The sequence below is a fragment of the Piliocolobus tephrosceles genome, chromosome 7, assembly GCF_002776525.5.
Source record: "Piliocolobus tephrosceles isolate RC106 chromosome 7, ASM277652v3, whole genome shotgun sequence".
In the NCBI taxonomy this organism is placed as follows: domain Eukaryota; kingdom Metazoa; phylum Chordata; class Mammalia; order Primates; family Cercopithecidae; genus Piliocolobus; species Piliocolobus tephrosceles.
Window position 1 is genome coordinate 92819450 of NC_045440.1, and position 16372 is coordinate 92835821.

Genomic DNA, 16372 nt, shown 5'->3' on the forward strand with positions numbered 1-16372 from the left:
ACCTGCTCTTTCTAGTGTACTAGTCACTAAGTCACCCGCATCAGGAAAGTTTGCCAGCAATTAGTTACAAGGTAGAGAAAGTCCCGTTGGTGGGTGATGTGGACACAGGAGATGGAAAAAGAAGAGGAGACTCACTATTGCTCTCAGTTAGACTCATCACTAATTAAGAATTGAAGGCAGCCCAGTAATAGTGTACTTACTAATAACCCTCTGATACACTATCATCTCCACCACGGAACCACTTATCATGTGTTTAAAAACTTACCTTGTTCATCTTCTCTCTCATTTTTCATGGTAGACATTTGTTCTACAGAAGGCAATGTCTTCAAAATGCTTTATTACTTTTTTTTTTTTTTTTTGAGACAGGGTCTTGCTCTGCCACCCAGGCTGGGGTGCAGTGTGTGGGGTGCAGTGGCATGATCTCATCCCACTGTAACCTCTGATTCCTGGGCTCAAGCGATCCTCCTGCCTCAGCCCCACAGGTAGCTGGGGCTAAAGGAGTCCACTACCATGCCTGGCTAATTCTGTAATTTTAGTAGAGACGGGATTTTGTCACAGTGCCCAGGCTGGTCTCAAACTCCTGAGCTCAAACTCATCTACCCATGTCGGCCTCCCAAAGTGCTGGGATTATAGGCGTGAGCCACTGCACCCAGACAAAATGCTTTACTTCTAATAGTTTTATGCAAAGAAGGAATGAACACAGGGAAATAGAACACATATTTGCCCAAATTCACTTCTTCAGTATTCCAATCCTTGACCCAAAATTGTCAATATTAACTTTAATCACTGGCATTTTCAAGTGAAAAAAAGTACCAAATCATTCCTCAGGAAATATCTGTTAAGCCACAGATAGCATACCATATCATACTTTGGAAATATGGAATATCATAGAGGCTCGAAAAAAATCAAAATAAATGTAGAGACTATCTGAAACAAAAGATACAATGCAAGAAAATAAAGTGATTTTTAAAAATATTTGTGGCAGGCACACTGCATATGAAGTCTCGTGTTAAAAGAGAATTCAAGCTAAAAATTTATTTTGCATTTGTTACCAACACAACAATTGAGGGTCTTGTATTAATACAGATGCCCTCCTCCAAAGAAATTTAGTGTACTGTCATAAAGAATACAAGTGATTAGGACAGAGAGAGCGCACAGCTGTGGAAAAGTCTATTAATATCAATCAAGTTTTTTTCATAAAGGAGACAATATAAAGCAAGATAAGATAATTTTTATCCCTATCACAGATTTCAAGCCTGAAGTTCAGTTCAGAAGTAATGGTGCAAGTCTTCAAGCACCCAATCCCATAAGAAGTGAACAGATCCTTCAGTCTTACCCATAGGTCTGTTTCTGTCCCTGAGGTCCCTGTGGCTGGGGTGTCGATAGGAGTCCCTGTAGTGGTGGGCAATGGCCATATCATCCAAACGGTAATGCTGAGGTGGAGGTGGGGTGGGGTGAGGCAGGCCATTGGGCTGGTAGGATAAGCCGTTATTTGGACTGTACCGCTGGCCTGGGCTAATAGTGCATGGTCGCTTGCTTGGATGTTCTGAGTGCAAAGGCTCTCTGTCAAAGCCATTTTCTTTGGTTCTAAGAGGGAAAAAACAAGAGTTTGTTTCATCATCTATTCAGAAATCAGCACAGTTCAGTCACTCATATTTTAGCTTGGAATAAAGACAGAATATTTTTTATTGACCAGAAACCTTCTAAACTCAGCTTCCCAGAAAACATACGGGAATTCACTGAGACCTGTGTCGAGACCTAAATGATCACAAGCTTGCAGATAGGAGAAAATGCTTCACTTCTCATCAAATTAGCAAATATCTTTTCAGTTGAAGCTCATGTAGTTAAGTCACAAACAAGAGGAAACTCAAGTCTCCTGTAGATAACATTTTCATTCAAAAAACAGTGCTTGATTTCTAACAAGTTACCCTAAGACTGACTATATTTGATGAAGAGTCATCAAGGTAAAACATCACCATTCTCTTGATGAACACTTGAGCTACACCTATTCTGCTTGGTATCTGACTTCTGTGTCAGAGAACATCTAAGAACTGTGTTGTTCAATACATTAGCTACACGTGGTTGCTTAACTTAAAATGTAAGTTACTTAAAATTAAATAAAGCTTAAAATTCAGTTCTTCAGTATCAGCAGCCACATTTCATGTGCTCAACAGGTACGCGTGGCCAGTGGCTTCAGTAGTGGACTGCACAGATATGTAACATTTCCATCATCACAGAAAGTTCTACAGGAAAGTAAGGATCAAACTGAGTGAATACAGTATGCAATGCAATGTCTGGGACCCTGACATTATCTTGAGTCACCAAGGTAATCAATCAGCAGTCATACAGAGCTAGCCTGGACTAGAAGGAAGATCTAGGTCAACACCCTTATTTTAAAGTTGAGGAAACACATACCCAGAGAGCTAATGTATCCTGTCTGGGGTTATCAGGTCATACGGCAGGACGGGAACACCCTGACGACACATCATCATGTGATGCACAGGACTCCGAACTCGGCTTTCAGAAGGAATGCATTCTATAAATAAGACCTGATAACTAGTCACGATTCCTTGATTCTCAAATAAATGTAGGACTCAAGAAGTAATTTCTGGCTGTATATACTTCTACTGCTTAGAGACTAGCCTCTAATATATTCAATAAAATAGAAACAAACCATATTCAACTTTGACTGTAATCACTGCCCCCAAACTTACTTTTTACTTACAAGACCGGCACTCTTATCTTTAGACAGGTGGTAACATCTATTTTCTCAGAGACATTTTCTCATAAGAATTCTACTGGTTCACAGTGGCTACAGACTTCTACATGCCTTCTTTATTTTAGGTAGTAAAATAGCAGCATAGAGGCACTTTTTCTACTTTCCTGGTATCTACTGACAGCATCTAGTCTTTGTCTGATAATACTAGAGCAATCCAGGTGGAAACTGAATCAACAACAGAGATGATCAGGGGCAACGGGATTCTACAATGAACCATCCTTTATGCCCCTTTAGGGTGGGCCTCGCAGTGACAATTCATACACACCAGGTTGAGAAGAATAAAGGACTTAGAGACAGACGGTAAAGACATAGAAAGAACTGAGGGTAAATCTTCTGAGTTTTATGTTAAAGAACATGCCCACTACATACTAAGAGGGATGCCCTATTCTGAATAGACTGGCCAATATTGGAAATGATGGCAGAGCATAGCCCCCAAGGGAGTGGCAGCCAGGAATCCTAATTCCACTCCCATCAAAGTATGTGTCTACACTAAAACATACTGACTCCTTACATATTGATCATTGATATCAGACTAAAATATCCAGTGTAGCTGAGACATTACCTAATTGCACTGCTTTAAAATAATTTTTAGGCCGGGCGCGGTGGCTCAAGCCTGTAATCCCAGCACTTTGGGAGGCCGAGATGGGCGGATCACGAGGTCAGGAGATCGAGACCATCCTGGCTAACACGGTGAAACCCCATCTCTACTAAAAATACAAAAAACTAGCCGGGCAAGGTGGTGGGCGCCTGTACTCCCAGCTACTCTGGAGGCTGAGGCAGGAGAATGGTGTAAACCCGGGAGGCGGAGCTTGCAGTGAGCTGAGATCCGGCCACTGCACTCCAGCCTGGGAGACAGAGCCAGACTCTGTCTCAAAAATAAATAAATAAATAAATAATTTTTAAAAGTGAACTGAAACATTCTAGATACTGATTTATCTTCTAAAAGTATACCCATGTGATTCTAATCTGTATTTGCATATCCTACAAATTTCTAAGTAATACACTTCAATATTCAATGCATATTATCAGCATAAATCAGTTGGAAAATACTGAAGACTATTAGCGGCTATGAACATAATGCTAACATAGCACCTACCTTACTGGCAGTGTGGTGTAGTGGAAAGAGCACTGGACTGGGAATCAAGAGACCTGAGATCTAGTCCTGGCTCTTCCATGACTAGCTGTGTGACCTTGGGCAAGTCACTTAACCTCTCTGGACCTCAGTTTATTCATCTGTAAAACGAAAGGGTTGGACTAGATCAGTGGTTTTCAAACTGTGCCACCTGAGGTGCTTAAGGGATTCTGTAGGCAATGAAGAACTTTTCCCCCAAAGAATCAAGATTCTCAAGATTTAAAGTGCCAGAGGAACCCACTTTTTATTATCTGTGTTAATCATCGGGGTTCCACTTAAGATTTCATTTTTAAAGGAAAAAGTCTGCGGCTAAAATTAAGTTTGAAAACCACTGGACTAGATGATTTCTGCAGTCCCTTTTAGTTTGCAAACTCTGCAATTCAAGTATTTTATATTTACAGCTAAATATCATAGTTATGCAGATCAGAACACACAGTGCTGATAGTCCTCTGCCCAAACCATAAGTACCTAAGGCAATCGCCTTAGCCAAGTTCTCTGTTCCTTGGTTTGAACAATTTATTATTTATACCTTATTTTTTGTGCAAAAATTAGAAAACATCCTCTTATCTCAGTGCAGCCCCTGTAGAATTTCTAAATAATGAAACATCTTTCTTTGCCCTATTTGGTTCAAACCACCCCAACTTACTAGTTTTCTCTCCCTTGATCAATGAAAACAACAACAACATTGGAATAATTTTTACAATTTTTAAATGGTTAGATACGCTATTTATCTTCATCCTTAGGGGAACCCTTTGTTCAGTGCTATTACTTCAATGACCGAGTTAAATGGGAGGAAAAAAGCATTATTTTTTCCTAAAGCAAGGGCAGTAACGTCCTAAAAGGCAGGCTAGGGCCCGAGTCTGTTCTCTCATTTCAATCAGGTCTTACTCTCCTATCCTGGGGCCCATCACCCTGCTAGCTACTGAAATAATAAAGCTCATGACCTCACAAGGGTAGTTTACATTCTAACAATTGTGAAACATTAACACTTGCAGAGGTGTGGTGACTAATACCTGTAGTCCTGGCACTTTGGAAGGCTCCAGGAGGAAGGATTGTTTGAGCACAGGAGTTTGAGACCAGCCTGGGCAACATAGTGAGACCTTGTCTCTACAAAAAATAAAAAAATTGGCTGGGCATGGTGACGTACACCTGTAGTCCTAGATACTCAGGAAGCTGGGGCAGGAGGATCACTTGAGCCCGAGATTGAGGCTGCAGTGAGCCATGATCATACCACTGCACTCCAGCCTGAGCCACAGAGTGAGATCCTCTTTCAAAAAGAAGGGGGAAAAAAGAAAATACAAAAACTTCCACTGTCCACAAAAATAAAGCTATGAAGGGTCTCTCTGGTGCTTCCTCAAATTACTAATGTCTACTTATAAGGCCAGTTCTATTCAAAGCATGTATGTTGAGAAGGGTAACTCAAACAATTGCAATTTGTCTGTCTGCCTCTTAGAAATGCCTACAACTACCTATATCTCATTTGCTTGGGTGAAGTCCATATTTGCATTCTTCGTTGCCCTTTTAAGTGTATTAGGCAAAATTAGCAAAGACTTTTCATTGTGCCATACCAGTATACCCATGAAATAACTCAAATTCTAGTCGAAATTTGAAGTGAGAAGTCTGTTATGTCTTAAGTATTTCTGAAAGATTTTATTTGTTTTTTAAGTCTACCTGAGGATGTTCTATCTCCTTACCAGGAGACATTTCCTCAACACAATGTAACCACTTCAACATTTAGATCCCAATCATTTCTCTCTCGAGGTTTAATGTTCTAAGGGCAGGGGATCCTTAGGACTCAGTTGTGTGATCTCCAGTTACTATCTTTCTGGCTTCAGTATTCTGCTCAGTGAAATGGGACTAATAGAAAACAACACTTGTAGAAACAAATTAAGAGGCAACCTAACTTATACTTTACCCCATCTCAGAAAATACAAAAATTAGCCAGGCGTGGTGGAGCATGCTTGTAGTGCCAGCTACTCGGGAGGCTGAAGCAGAAGAATCACTTGAACCTGAGGCAGGGAGGTTGCAGTGAACCAAGATCATGCCACTGCACTCCAGCCTAGGTGACAGAGCAAGACTCCATCTCGAGGAAAAAATAAAAATAAAAACAAAAACTCTACACAAAATATTTTAAAATGATGATTAGCTAGTGTGTGCTGGTAATCCCTTAGTAACATTTATATAAAACAGTGTAACATTCAAGGAAACAGGGAAGTATGAAAAAAATCCATCATAAAATCATGACAATAAGTAGAACAAGAGGACAAATCTCCATGGCAGAAGTGGGTGTAAGTTTTTTTCTCTACATTAAGACTTTTTTTTTAATGTGAGGAAATACCACTATAAATACTGTTTTAGGGGAAGGCAAATTGATAGACCACAATAAACCTAAGAAAGAAGAAACTTAAATTCTAATATTCATCCTGTTATTTATTTATTTAAATAAATTATGTGCCTTACGCACTCACTTATCTGAGTTTTGACGGACATTTCACAAGTCCAAACTGGCCTCATTTCTCTTTTGCTTTCTGTACCATCTTCTACCTAGTCACCCAAGTAGAAACTTGAAGTCACTCTACAACTTTCTTTTTCAAATCCAAGTCCTATTGCTGATCTCAAGCATCTCTACACAGGTCCCTCCTTCCAGTCCCAGGATACCTTTGTCTTGGCCCTTGTCACACCACGGTCCCACTTTACCAGTATCCCCCAGAGTCACAGGCCCCAGATTTGTTTGCTGTTTGTCTCAGCAGCCCAGCCAAGTCCCATCCCTAGACTGTAGTTCCTTGAAAAATGAGTAGAAGTGAGACACTGGGTCTAAAATTCTTTTAAGACCAGGCATTAAAGACTTACTTTATTTTATTCTTATATTTTAGAAGTCTGTATCTAAATCTTAGGATGGTAGTTCTATTAAACACAGACTAAAGACCTTAATAACATCAAAGACATCTTCCTTTCCTTTTCTAACACGTGCAGTTTAAGACTGCCATAGAAGGACTAGACATGGAATCAAGGTGGGGGGGCAATCATTCTCATCATCATTATTTTTAAAACATAATTTAGCAAAAGGTCTCTTCAGAAATGGTTATGAAAGAGGTGACTTTAGATACAAATTTCACATAATACACTTTTATTGGTTCTGAATAAGATATTGAAACAAAATACATTACAAACTCCCCAGCATCCTTAAAAAGAAAATCAAACTAAAGGAGAGAAGCACCTTTAACCTCTCCATTGCTAAACAACCACCTAGGAGTGAGAACTTTCTGAACAGTGTGCTAATACTTTTAGAAGTAAATAAGAGGCAGGTGGATACTTGCCACTCCAGACACACAAATGTGATGTCCAGCCCTTCAAGGATTGCAATATGCAGGTTGGGGGAGCCATCTGAGCCTTCCCTCCAGCAGTGAGAAGGTGGAATGCTTCCGTCACATGTCTGAAGCTGACCATCTGCTCAACAGTTAGGCTGTCTGTTAGTGGCTGTTCCCCTTGCCTTCCCTAATCTCTGCCATGCTGAAGTATTCAATTTCTGCTGCTCCTGCTGTTTGGAACTCTGCTTTCTTATTCGAATCTGTCATCTGTATGTTTCTATTGGAGCCCTCCAGTTTTTTCTGGTCAGTGAACCAATCACTGCATTTGGTTCCTGGGCTGTCTGTGGCTGTTTTTATTGTATTTCAGAGATGCATTTTTTAACCAAACAAATAAATAAAGATGCCCGGAAGAGAGACCATTTAATACACTACTAAAAATGACTGCATTAAGTTTAATTTGAATTATTTGATCAACAGCGGTTTTTGTTCTGTTTGTAGTGTTCTGCTTTGTTTTAGGTCCCCAGTATGTGCAATGCACTATCCTGTACTTCAGTGGCAGTACCAAGATGAGAGAAACATGGTCCCTCAACCTTCCATAAGATTATTATTTAGGGCAGACTTTAATTCTTTACCATTAAAATGATTTAATTGGAGGTACAAGACTTCTATACTTTCATACAGGACATGTATACAAAAAGTACCATTAAAAACAGAACAAATGTGGTATGTGAGAGCACAGTGAGAGATTACTCCAGAATATGTACTCAAAAAGACAGAGGTTTTAGAGTCGCATGGACTTGGCTTCAAATTGTGGCTATGCTATTTGCTGTCCATATGAACTCAAGAGGCTGAATCCCCTAAGAGCCTCAGTGTTTCTGCCTGCAAAATGGGAAATGATTATCCAAAGCTATGGAGAGAACTATAGGAAAGAATCTAAGAAAAGAGCCTAACGTGAATTTGGCATTCAATAAGTTAATCAAAGCACTTTGTTTTCAAGCAGGCGCATTCAGAGGCTAACGGTACAGAATCATGGCTATGAGAGCACGGGCGTTTGAGTCCGAGAACCTAAGGTCAGAATCCCATTAGGGCTTCTGACAAGCCATGTGACTTCACACACATTATTTGGCCTTCTTGAGTCTATGTCATAGGATTGTGAGGAAATGAATGCTATATGTTAGTCTGTCAATTATTTAGCACAGGGCCCAGCATACCTGAAGTGCTCAGTAAACAGTAACCATTATTATAGTATTTATAATTGGGAAGCTTTCATTCAAATAGTAGATATTCAGTTAGGCTGTGAGGTATTAATAGAATTACGACACATAAGAACTAGGAAAGACAGCAGAAACCATCAGCTGGAATACAGATTAAGAAGTGAGGAGTATGAAGTAAGGTTAGACCCTAACAAAGCAGCAAGAATCAGGCTAACAAGTTAAAGTTGAAGCTGGAATGTAGAGAGAACAAAATGCCCTCTATAATTTTGTGCTGTGTGGCTCATGCCTGTAATCCCAGCACTTTGGGAGGCCGAGGTGGGTGGATCACCTGAGGTCAGGAATTCGAGACCAGCCTGGCCAACATGGTGAAACCCCGTCTCTAATAAAAATACAAAAAATTAGCCAGGCATGGTGGTGGGCCCCGATGTCTCAGCTACTTGGGAGGCTGAGACAGGAGAATCACTTGAACCCAGGAGGTGGAGGTTGCAGTGAGTCAAGATCCCTCACCGAAGCCTGGGCAACAAGGGCAAAACTTCATCTCAAATAAATAAATAAATAAATAAATAAATAAATGTAATATTGTGCTATTTCACTGAAAGACCTCCCAATTGATGTGACTAATATTTTTAAAAATCACTCCTTGCAACTGTGGAATACATAATAGAAGGAACACAAACTAGAATGTATAAATTGACATAAAATCCCTACTTTTTTTCATAAAATACTGAATGCAGGTTATACAAATTTAATTCTTATTTGCACAATTGACCCTACAATTCCTTGTAAAGCATATCTATCTTTTCTTTTAGAAAGATAAAAATAGTGAAATCTCCTTCATTTTACAGAAACAAACAAAAAAATGGACCTAGTCGGTTTAGTTGGTGTGTACTGTTGTAACAAATCTTACAAATACAACCAATATGATTTCAAAATGATTGCCTTTGACCCTCCAACCTTCAGCATTTTCTAACTGACTCATTAAGTCAGGAACACAGGCTAGCTGTGGCTCTTCTATCGTTAAAAAGATATATAAAACCTCAGAATGTTATACTATGGCATCTACCCACTTGAGCAACTATAGAAAATAAATGAGGGAAAGTAAGGTGTAAAAAGAGAAGCTTAAGTCTTAGTTGAGTTTCCTTATTTAAATTCTGCACATTGAAACATATTTTATGCAACTGGAAGATTTCAAGTATGAAAATATGCTTGTTTCTCACTAAGAAACTTTGCAACATTAGGCAAGTTTTTTGGGCCTTACTTTGTGCAAGAATAAAGAGATGGGAGCCAGCTGGGTGTGGTGGTGCACACCTAGGTCCTAGCTACTCAGGAGCCTGAGGCAGCAGGTTCACATGAGCCCAGAAGTTTGAGACCAGCCTGGGCAACATAGCTAGACACTGTCTCAAAAAAAAAAAAAAAAAAAAAATACAGATAACATCCCATGAGCAAATCCATAAATTTAAAGTATGTATAATTGTTTTTTCTTTTGGTATGACATGCAAAAAGGCAGGGTGTGGTGGCTAATGCCTGTAATCCCAACACTGTGGGAGGATCACATGAGACCAGGAGTTCGAAACCAGCTGGGCAACACTGCAGACCATGCCTAAGGGAAAAAAAAAAAAAAAAAAAAAAAAGAACGGGGCCTGGTGTATCCATAAGATCCCTCCCAGGTGACAAATTACATATCTCTAAAGTTCATGCAAGTCTTTTTAGAGAATAATGTTTAATTCTTGGGGGAGGAGGAAATACATATTAATCCAACTACATGGCCTTTGTATTGAAAGTTTAGAAGTGTTAAACTAAGAGTAATGTAAAGCATAATTACATTAAAATAATGACATGTAAGAAGGGGATTAATACTTAACATCAATCATTTGAGATAGTAGGGGGAACAAAATGGGAAACAAAACAACAACGTTACCTATACAAAAGCAAAGATTATTTGATTTGATTTCTTAAGCAAGAAAAACCCTAAATCAGAAAAGTAGCATAACAGGTGAGAACACGATACTAAAGGCAAATCAGATCAAAAAGCTGTGATATCAAAGCTCTGAGAAAAGAAAGACAGCAATGATAATCATCCTAACACAATTATTTTCTTTAAGTCTTAATAATTTTAATCCATTCTGCAGTCTCAAAGAAAGAAAGCATTATCTAACAGTTCTTTTCCTTCCTCCTACACAAAAGTGCTTGTGTCTTTACGAGCTACCACGGTGAGCAGTTTTAAAGAGTGCTCTTAGCTTCTACTCTCTATCTGAGAGAGTGTTCATTTCATTTACATGGCTCCAAAACAAAAGACTGCATTCCCTTCTTCAGCACCTCCCACCACAGCATGGTAGAAGAATAAATGTTTACTATAAATAACTGACTTTTACATATTAACAAAGAATAGAAATCAGAATTTCTACTTAGTTTCCCTAATATTTTGGGAAATAAATAACATAATTGTATAACAAAAATTGTCTTTTTCTACTTTGGGTTCTACAATATTCTCTCACAGACCTACAAAATCAGTACACTTGTTCAGAGACACTCCTCAGAGCTATGTTTAAAAGAAAGTAGAAAACATTTCACTGTTCCATACAAGAAGAAAAAAAAGAAAAGATTTCATAGACTTCCCTAGAGTACTCATTTCTCTGTAAATAACAATAATGTTTAAAAAAAGAAAAAAAACACAACCAGTGACAATCATATTTAAGGACAAGAAGAAAGTTAAATTTGCCAAAACCCATCCCTGAAACACGTGATGACTGTTTAGTACATTAACTCAGCAATCGTCACAGAATTTAAGCTCCCAAAGTTGTAAACAAAATATAGAGCGCTCTTTTGTTCATGACATGTCATGAACAAATTACCAAAATGTGTTTTCTCCTCAGGTGTCAGTTTTTCCCTCTTTTAGTGACTGATGGCTCCCAGTGTTATTACAGAAACAGATTGATCTTTTTAATGAGCCAGTTTAATAGACTCCAAAATCTCACCGTGGCTGCTCATCCATGTCAGACCATATGTACCAACAAAACATTCAGTAAAACAAAAAAAGCTCTGCTGTCAGACAGCTCCATACTCTATAAAATTTCATATAGTAGATCTGGATATACAGATAAATAACCAGAGAAGAGGAAAATGCATATGCAAACAAGATACAGAAAATATATGCAAAAAGAAAAAATACTGTAGAGGCCCATATTTTCTTGGCTCTGATCAAATTCCCACAAGATACAAATGTATTTACACAACATATTCTCATTACCCTTCCTCCTAACTGTAAGGAAACCCATTTGCCATCTTTGCGATATAATGTATATTTCAGTGCTCCATTTGATAAAGAATATTGCATCCAAAGATCAACCATGTGAACTCTGACTCTGGCAACCATCCATGAAAAACCAAAGGGAAAATCAGACCAAAGACTCTTTTTAGGAGAGTTCTACCTGACTGAATGCATACACTGATGCATGCACAGCGACGGAGCATCAAAACAAGAATGCTGAGCATCTGCGGAATTTAAGATGAAGTTTTCACGTCAATGTTAACATACTGCCCAGCACTTACCTTAGGACTGTCCAATGATAGTCTAAAGTCACAATACATTCAAACATAAAATACTGGGAAAGAGCTAGTGAGAAAACAGTTGGAAATATAGAGAAATGAATGAAACAGATTTTCGTATTCCCTGTTATGGTTATTTAGCGGTGAGGAATGCCAGACTAAGTTGTGTGCATTTTCAATTTTGCCTACAGGATCATCTCTACATTTATCTTAGCTATCTAAACCTTTCCCTGTTACACTCCCCCCACCCCAACAACCCTAAATACATTTCCTTCTTCCAATTTTCCATTGAGTCTCTCCTTCATTCTTTCATCATGGAGCTAAAATATCTCACTATCTGTATGTCATACTCATTTCCTGCAGGGTAAATGGGTTCAGGTCAAACAGGAATGCACATGTAAATCATCTAATGTTGAGCCACCTCTTGGTTTTCAGCATCATGTGGACACACCACTCAAGCATCAGGATTAAGCAGTTCCCTTTAAAAACTAAATTACTAAGTGCTCTATTTCACTCTTCAATGTGACCAAGAAAATACGAGTTGTAAGAATAAGAAAGTAGCTCTGTTTGTGGGTCACAAATGAAGGTAGGCCTACAATACGTCAAAAGGAGACTAATATTTAACTGTTTTAAACTATTAAGAGGTTCTATGTCAAGAGGAGCAAAATTCCAGAGATTGCAGCATAAAAACTGCTTAACAGATGATTATGTAATAACAGTATGTAAACTGGCTGGCTTTTAAATAACATTCTGATTTGCAAAGCAGCTAATACATTTAAGGATAGCTAAGTCGGTCACAAATAGATGTCTCTGAGCAGCTCCAAAGATCTTAAGCTCCTATGAATGTGGAACATAACTGTGTCAGGGTGTTAACCTCTCGAAGGCTGTTACACCCATGCCTGATGAAATGCAGCAAAAGAGAATAGATAAGCAGAGAAAGAAAGAAAGTATATGCTAAATAAGTTTTTGAATATAGCTTCATTGTAAAAATCTCCATATTTCAAAAATACTATGCAAAATGATGCTAATGAGACTGTGCATTCCTATATCAGAAGATACAGATGAGGATGAGGTATTCATAAAAATTATTTTACTACGGTAAATGGGAAATTTCATGTGTATGCTTTATTAAACAATTACTTTGTAGGGTTTAATGGAGAAGTAGTTTTATGTTACATTTCTTTGCATTCTCAGTTATGAGAGCACAGTATCTGATAGAACAGTATCTAACAAGTAAAATTTTCAGCAAAAATACCATCTATGGTCTCTACTGTATAACTCTTATCTTCACTTAGTTCATCTAGTGTCCCAGAAGTTTTCTCTTAGTTCATATACAAACCAAAACAAATAGCTACTGTACTGTGTTAAGAAATACATAGAGACAAGCTTCAAAACCATCACATTGTAAGGAAACTAGGAACAGCCAATTTCAGAATATTGAAGTAAAATATGTGGTTGGGTTAAATTACATAATAAATGAGAATTTAAATACTGATGTGCATCTAAGAGCCATCAGTTGTACTTGGAAAATCTGAAAAATCATTCATCTTCACCATTTAGCTTTAATATTACAAGCAGAAAAGATTAATCTATACAAAAGCCAAACTGTCACAAGCCAGAGATTTAAAACTCTGTAAAATCCCAGGCCAGAGACAGATTCTCACGATGGCCACAATAGCTTATTGCTATTGTGCAAGAGACATAGGCCGGCAGTTTAATTGTCACAATAAACGTATTAAACATTGAGAAAAAGGCCATGGTTCATCCAGGCTCCTCCTCCCTCTCACCTGTCTGGAGTTCGCCTCTTCCCGTTTTCGTTCACATCGAGAAGCAGCTCTGAGGAGTCAACAGGTGAGGTGGTGCTGGCATCCAGAAGCAGCTGTTCATGCTGGGCGAGGTACTGGGCAGGGTTCTGTTTGGCCAGTCTTGCGCAGTGGAGGAGCTCACGCTGTAGCAGGGGCAAGTTGGCCTGCAAGGGAATGACAGGAATGAGAGGAAGGACTGAAAGGTTTCTTCTGTCCTGTTGACTTACTCTGCTTTTTGAACACTGGAGCAGAGTATGCAATGCAGCTACATCAAAGGTCAAATGCATGCCATGGACTGGAACCACAGGCACAATTCTCAGCACTGGGCTACCATGTGCCCAGACTGCTCTAAGTGTGAGGTGACTGACCCTTGTATATTACCTTACCTCTCTTTTATTTCTTCACTGATAACATTGCGAGTGGCACATTATTTTTAGGGTCACTTTATACTCGAATATATGTTCTGCAGTATGTGAGAACCTAGCTCTAACAATAAGAACTTTTGTTCTCCACAGGGAAGATAAAGGGTATACAAAATATATACATAGTCCAATTGATTTCAGAATAGTTGCCCTGATACCCTCAATTTTGTACCTGGTGACTCACAAAGGTCAAGCAGGCTAATCCTAGAAAGTATCTTTTATCAAGTACTAACTTAATGAAAATACACTTAAAAATATAGACATGAACACAGAGATTATTTTCCATAGTCATCAAGTTCAGACAACATTTAAGTAATGGCCTGGGTATAGTCACACATCCCAGATGGAATTAATGCATAAAGCAGTATATTCTAGTAGTCTTCAAAAGTAATCTGCCTTCTTTGTATCAGTTTTATTCTAAGGAATGTATACACACACACACATACAGACACACACATATTTCTTCTAATGTTAGAAGAAACCCCGTATACTGGTCACTCTTCCTCCTCAGCTAGGTCAGCACCTTGAATAAAGAACAGGCTGGCTGATAGGCTGATCGGTAATTCTGGCAATCTCAAATGTAATAGGAGAGAAAGAGGCAATTTCACACATAGTAAAGGCATTAAAATGAAAACCTAAGAAGGCATTTTACTCTGAACTTACTTTGACATTATAAATCCAGATTGTCATTGCTTTCTCTCTCTCTTATTTTTATTATTGTTTGGGGAGGGGCAGTAAGGCAGAAGAAAGGAGAGGATACTGGGAAAAGTCATTAGCACTCATCCCCAATAACACTTAATTCCGGGAAAGATCAATCACATAAATCTCTTTGCAACTTGAAGATTTCATTTGCAGGAACCAGGTGCCATGTACACCGATTAACCCATCAGGTAGAAAAGCATTTCTGAATACAGGAGAGGTCCGGCTGACTCAATTTTGGGGCCCAAGAGCCTTAAAAAATAGCCCTCTAGAGAATCATGGACAGGAACTATGGCTGGCTACTTGTACCTCAAATCCATTTTTTTTTTTTTTTTTTTCCGTCAGTGCTCTTTATTTCTTTATGTAGAGCCAAGTTTCTGGCCTATATCATTTTCCTTTACTCTGAAGAACTCCTTTTAACTTTTCCTTTTTTTTTTTTTTAAGTTCCAGGGTACAAGTACAGAGCATGTAGGTTTGTTACATAAGTAGATGTGTGCCATGGTCATTTGCTGCACCTATTAACCCATAATCTAGGTTTTAAGACTCATATATATTAGCTATTTGTTCTAATGCTCTCTCTCCCCTCACCCACTAACCCCCCTCAAGTCCATTTTCTAACAGTATCCATCAAGAAACCATCTCGTAATCACACCAAAGCATATTTCTACACAAGATATAAAATATTAGGGTATTTGCTAAAGATAAGTGCATGCCATACACTGTAACAATGGAAATGACTTCCTACACATAACAATGTTCAAATAAAACTCTTTGTAATTAGTAAAGATGCACATGTGGATAATATATTGTATATACATTTTTAAACTCTTTTCTCCTCAGTAAAAATAGAGTTTACATACCTCGTGTCATAAAATAATAAAGCAAAAATAACATTTCTATGTGAACATTTTTAAAGTTTTTAAAATTCATCTTGGGCCGGTGCAGTTGCTCATTCACGCCTGTAATCCCAGCGCTTCCAGAGGCTGAGGCGGGTGGATCACTTGAGGTCAAGGGTTCAAGACCAGCCTGGCCAACATGGTGAAACCCCATCTCTACTAAAAATACAAAAAAATAGCTGGGCGTGGTGGTATGCACCTGTAGTCCCAGCTACTTGGGAGTCTGAGGCAGCAGAATAGCTTGAAACCGGGAGACGGAGGTTGCAGTGAGCTGAGATCATACCACCACACTTGCCTAGGCAACAGAGCAAGACTCAGTCTAATTAAAAAAAAAAAAAATCATTCTGAAATACTGTCATGCACTGATTAACAATGGGGATACATTCTGAGAGATGCACTGTTACATGATTTCATCATGCAAACATCATAAGAGGGTACTTAAACGTAGTACTACACACCTAGGATATATGGTATAGTCTATGGCTCCTAGGCTACAAACATGTACAGCATGAACGGTACTGAATACTGTAGGTAACTGTAGCACAATGACAAGTATTTACGTATCTGACCA

General features: G+C 38.6%; 1 protein-coding gene across 1 annotated transcript in view; it reads right to left on the reverse strand.

Moving 5' to 3' along the window:
* The window catches only part of RUNX1T1 (RUNX1 partner transcriptional co-repressor 1), a 136843-nt gene that overhangs the window by 31142 nt on the left and 89329 nt on the right, over positions 1 to 16372 (reverse strand). Inside the window, 2 exon segments of the mRNA XM_023222886.1 lie at positions 1337 to 1587; positions 13767 to 13948. Of these exon segments, the coding sequence (XP_023078654.1) occupies positions 1337 to 1587; positions 13767 to 13948 (433 nt within the window).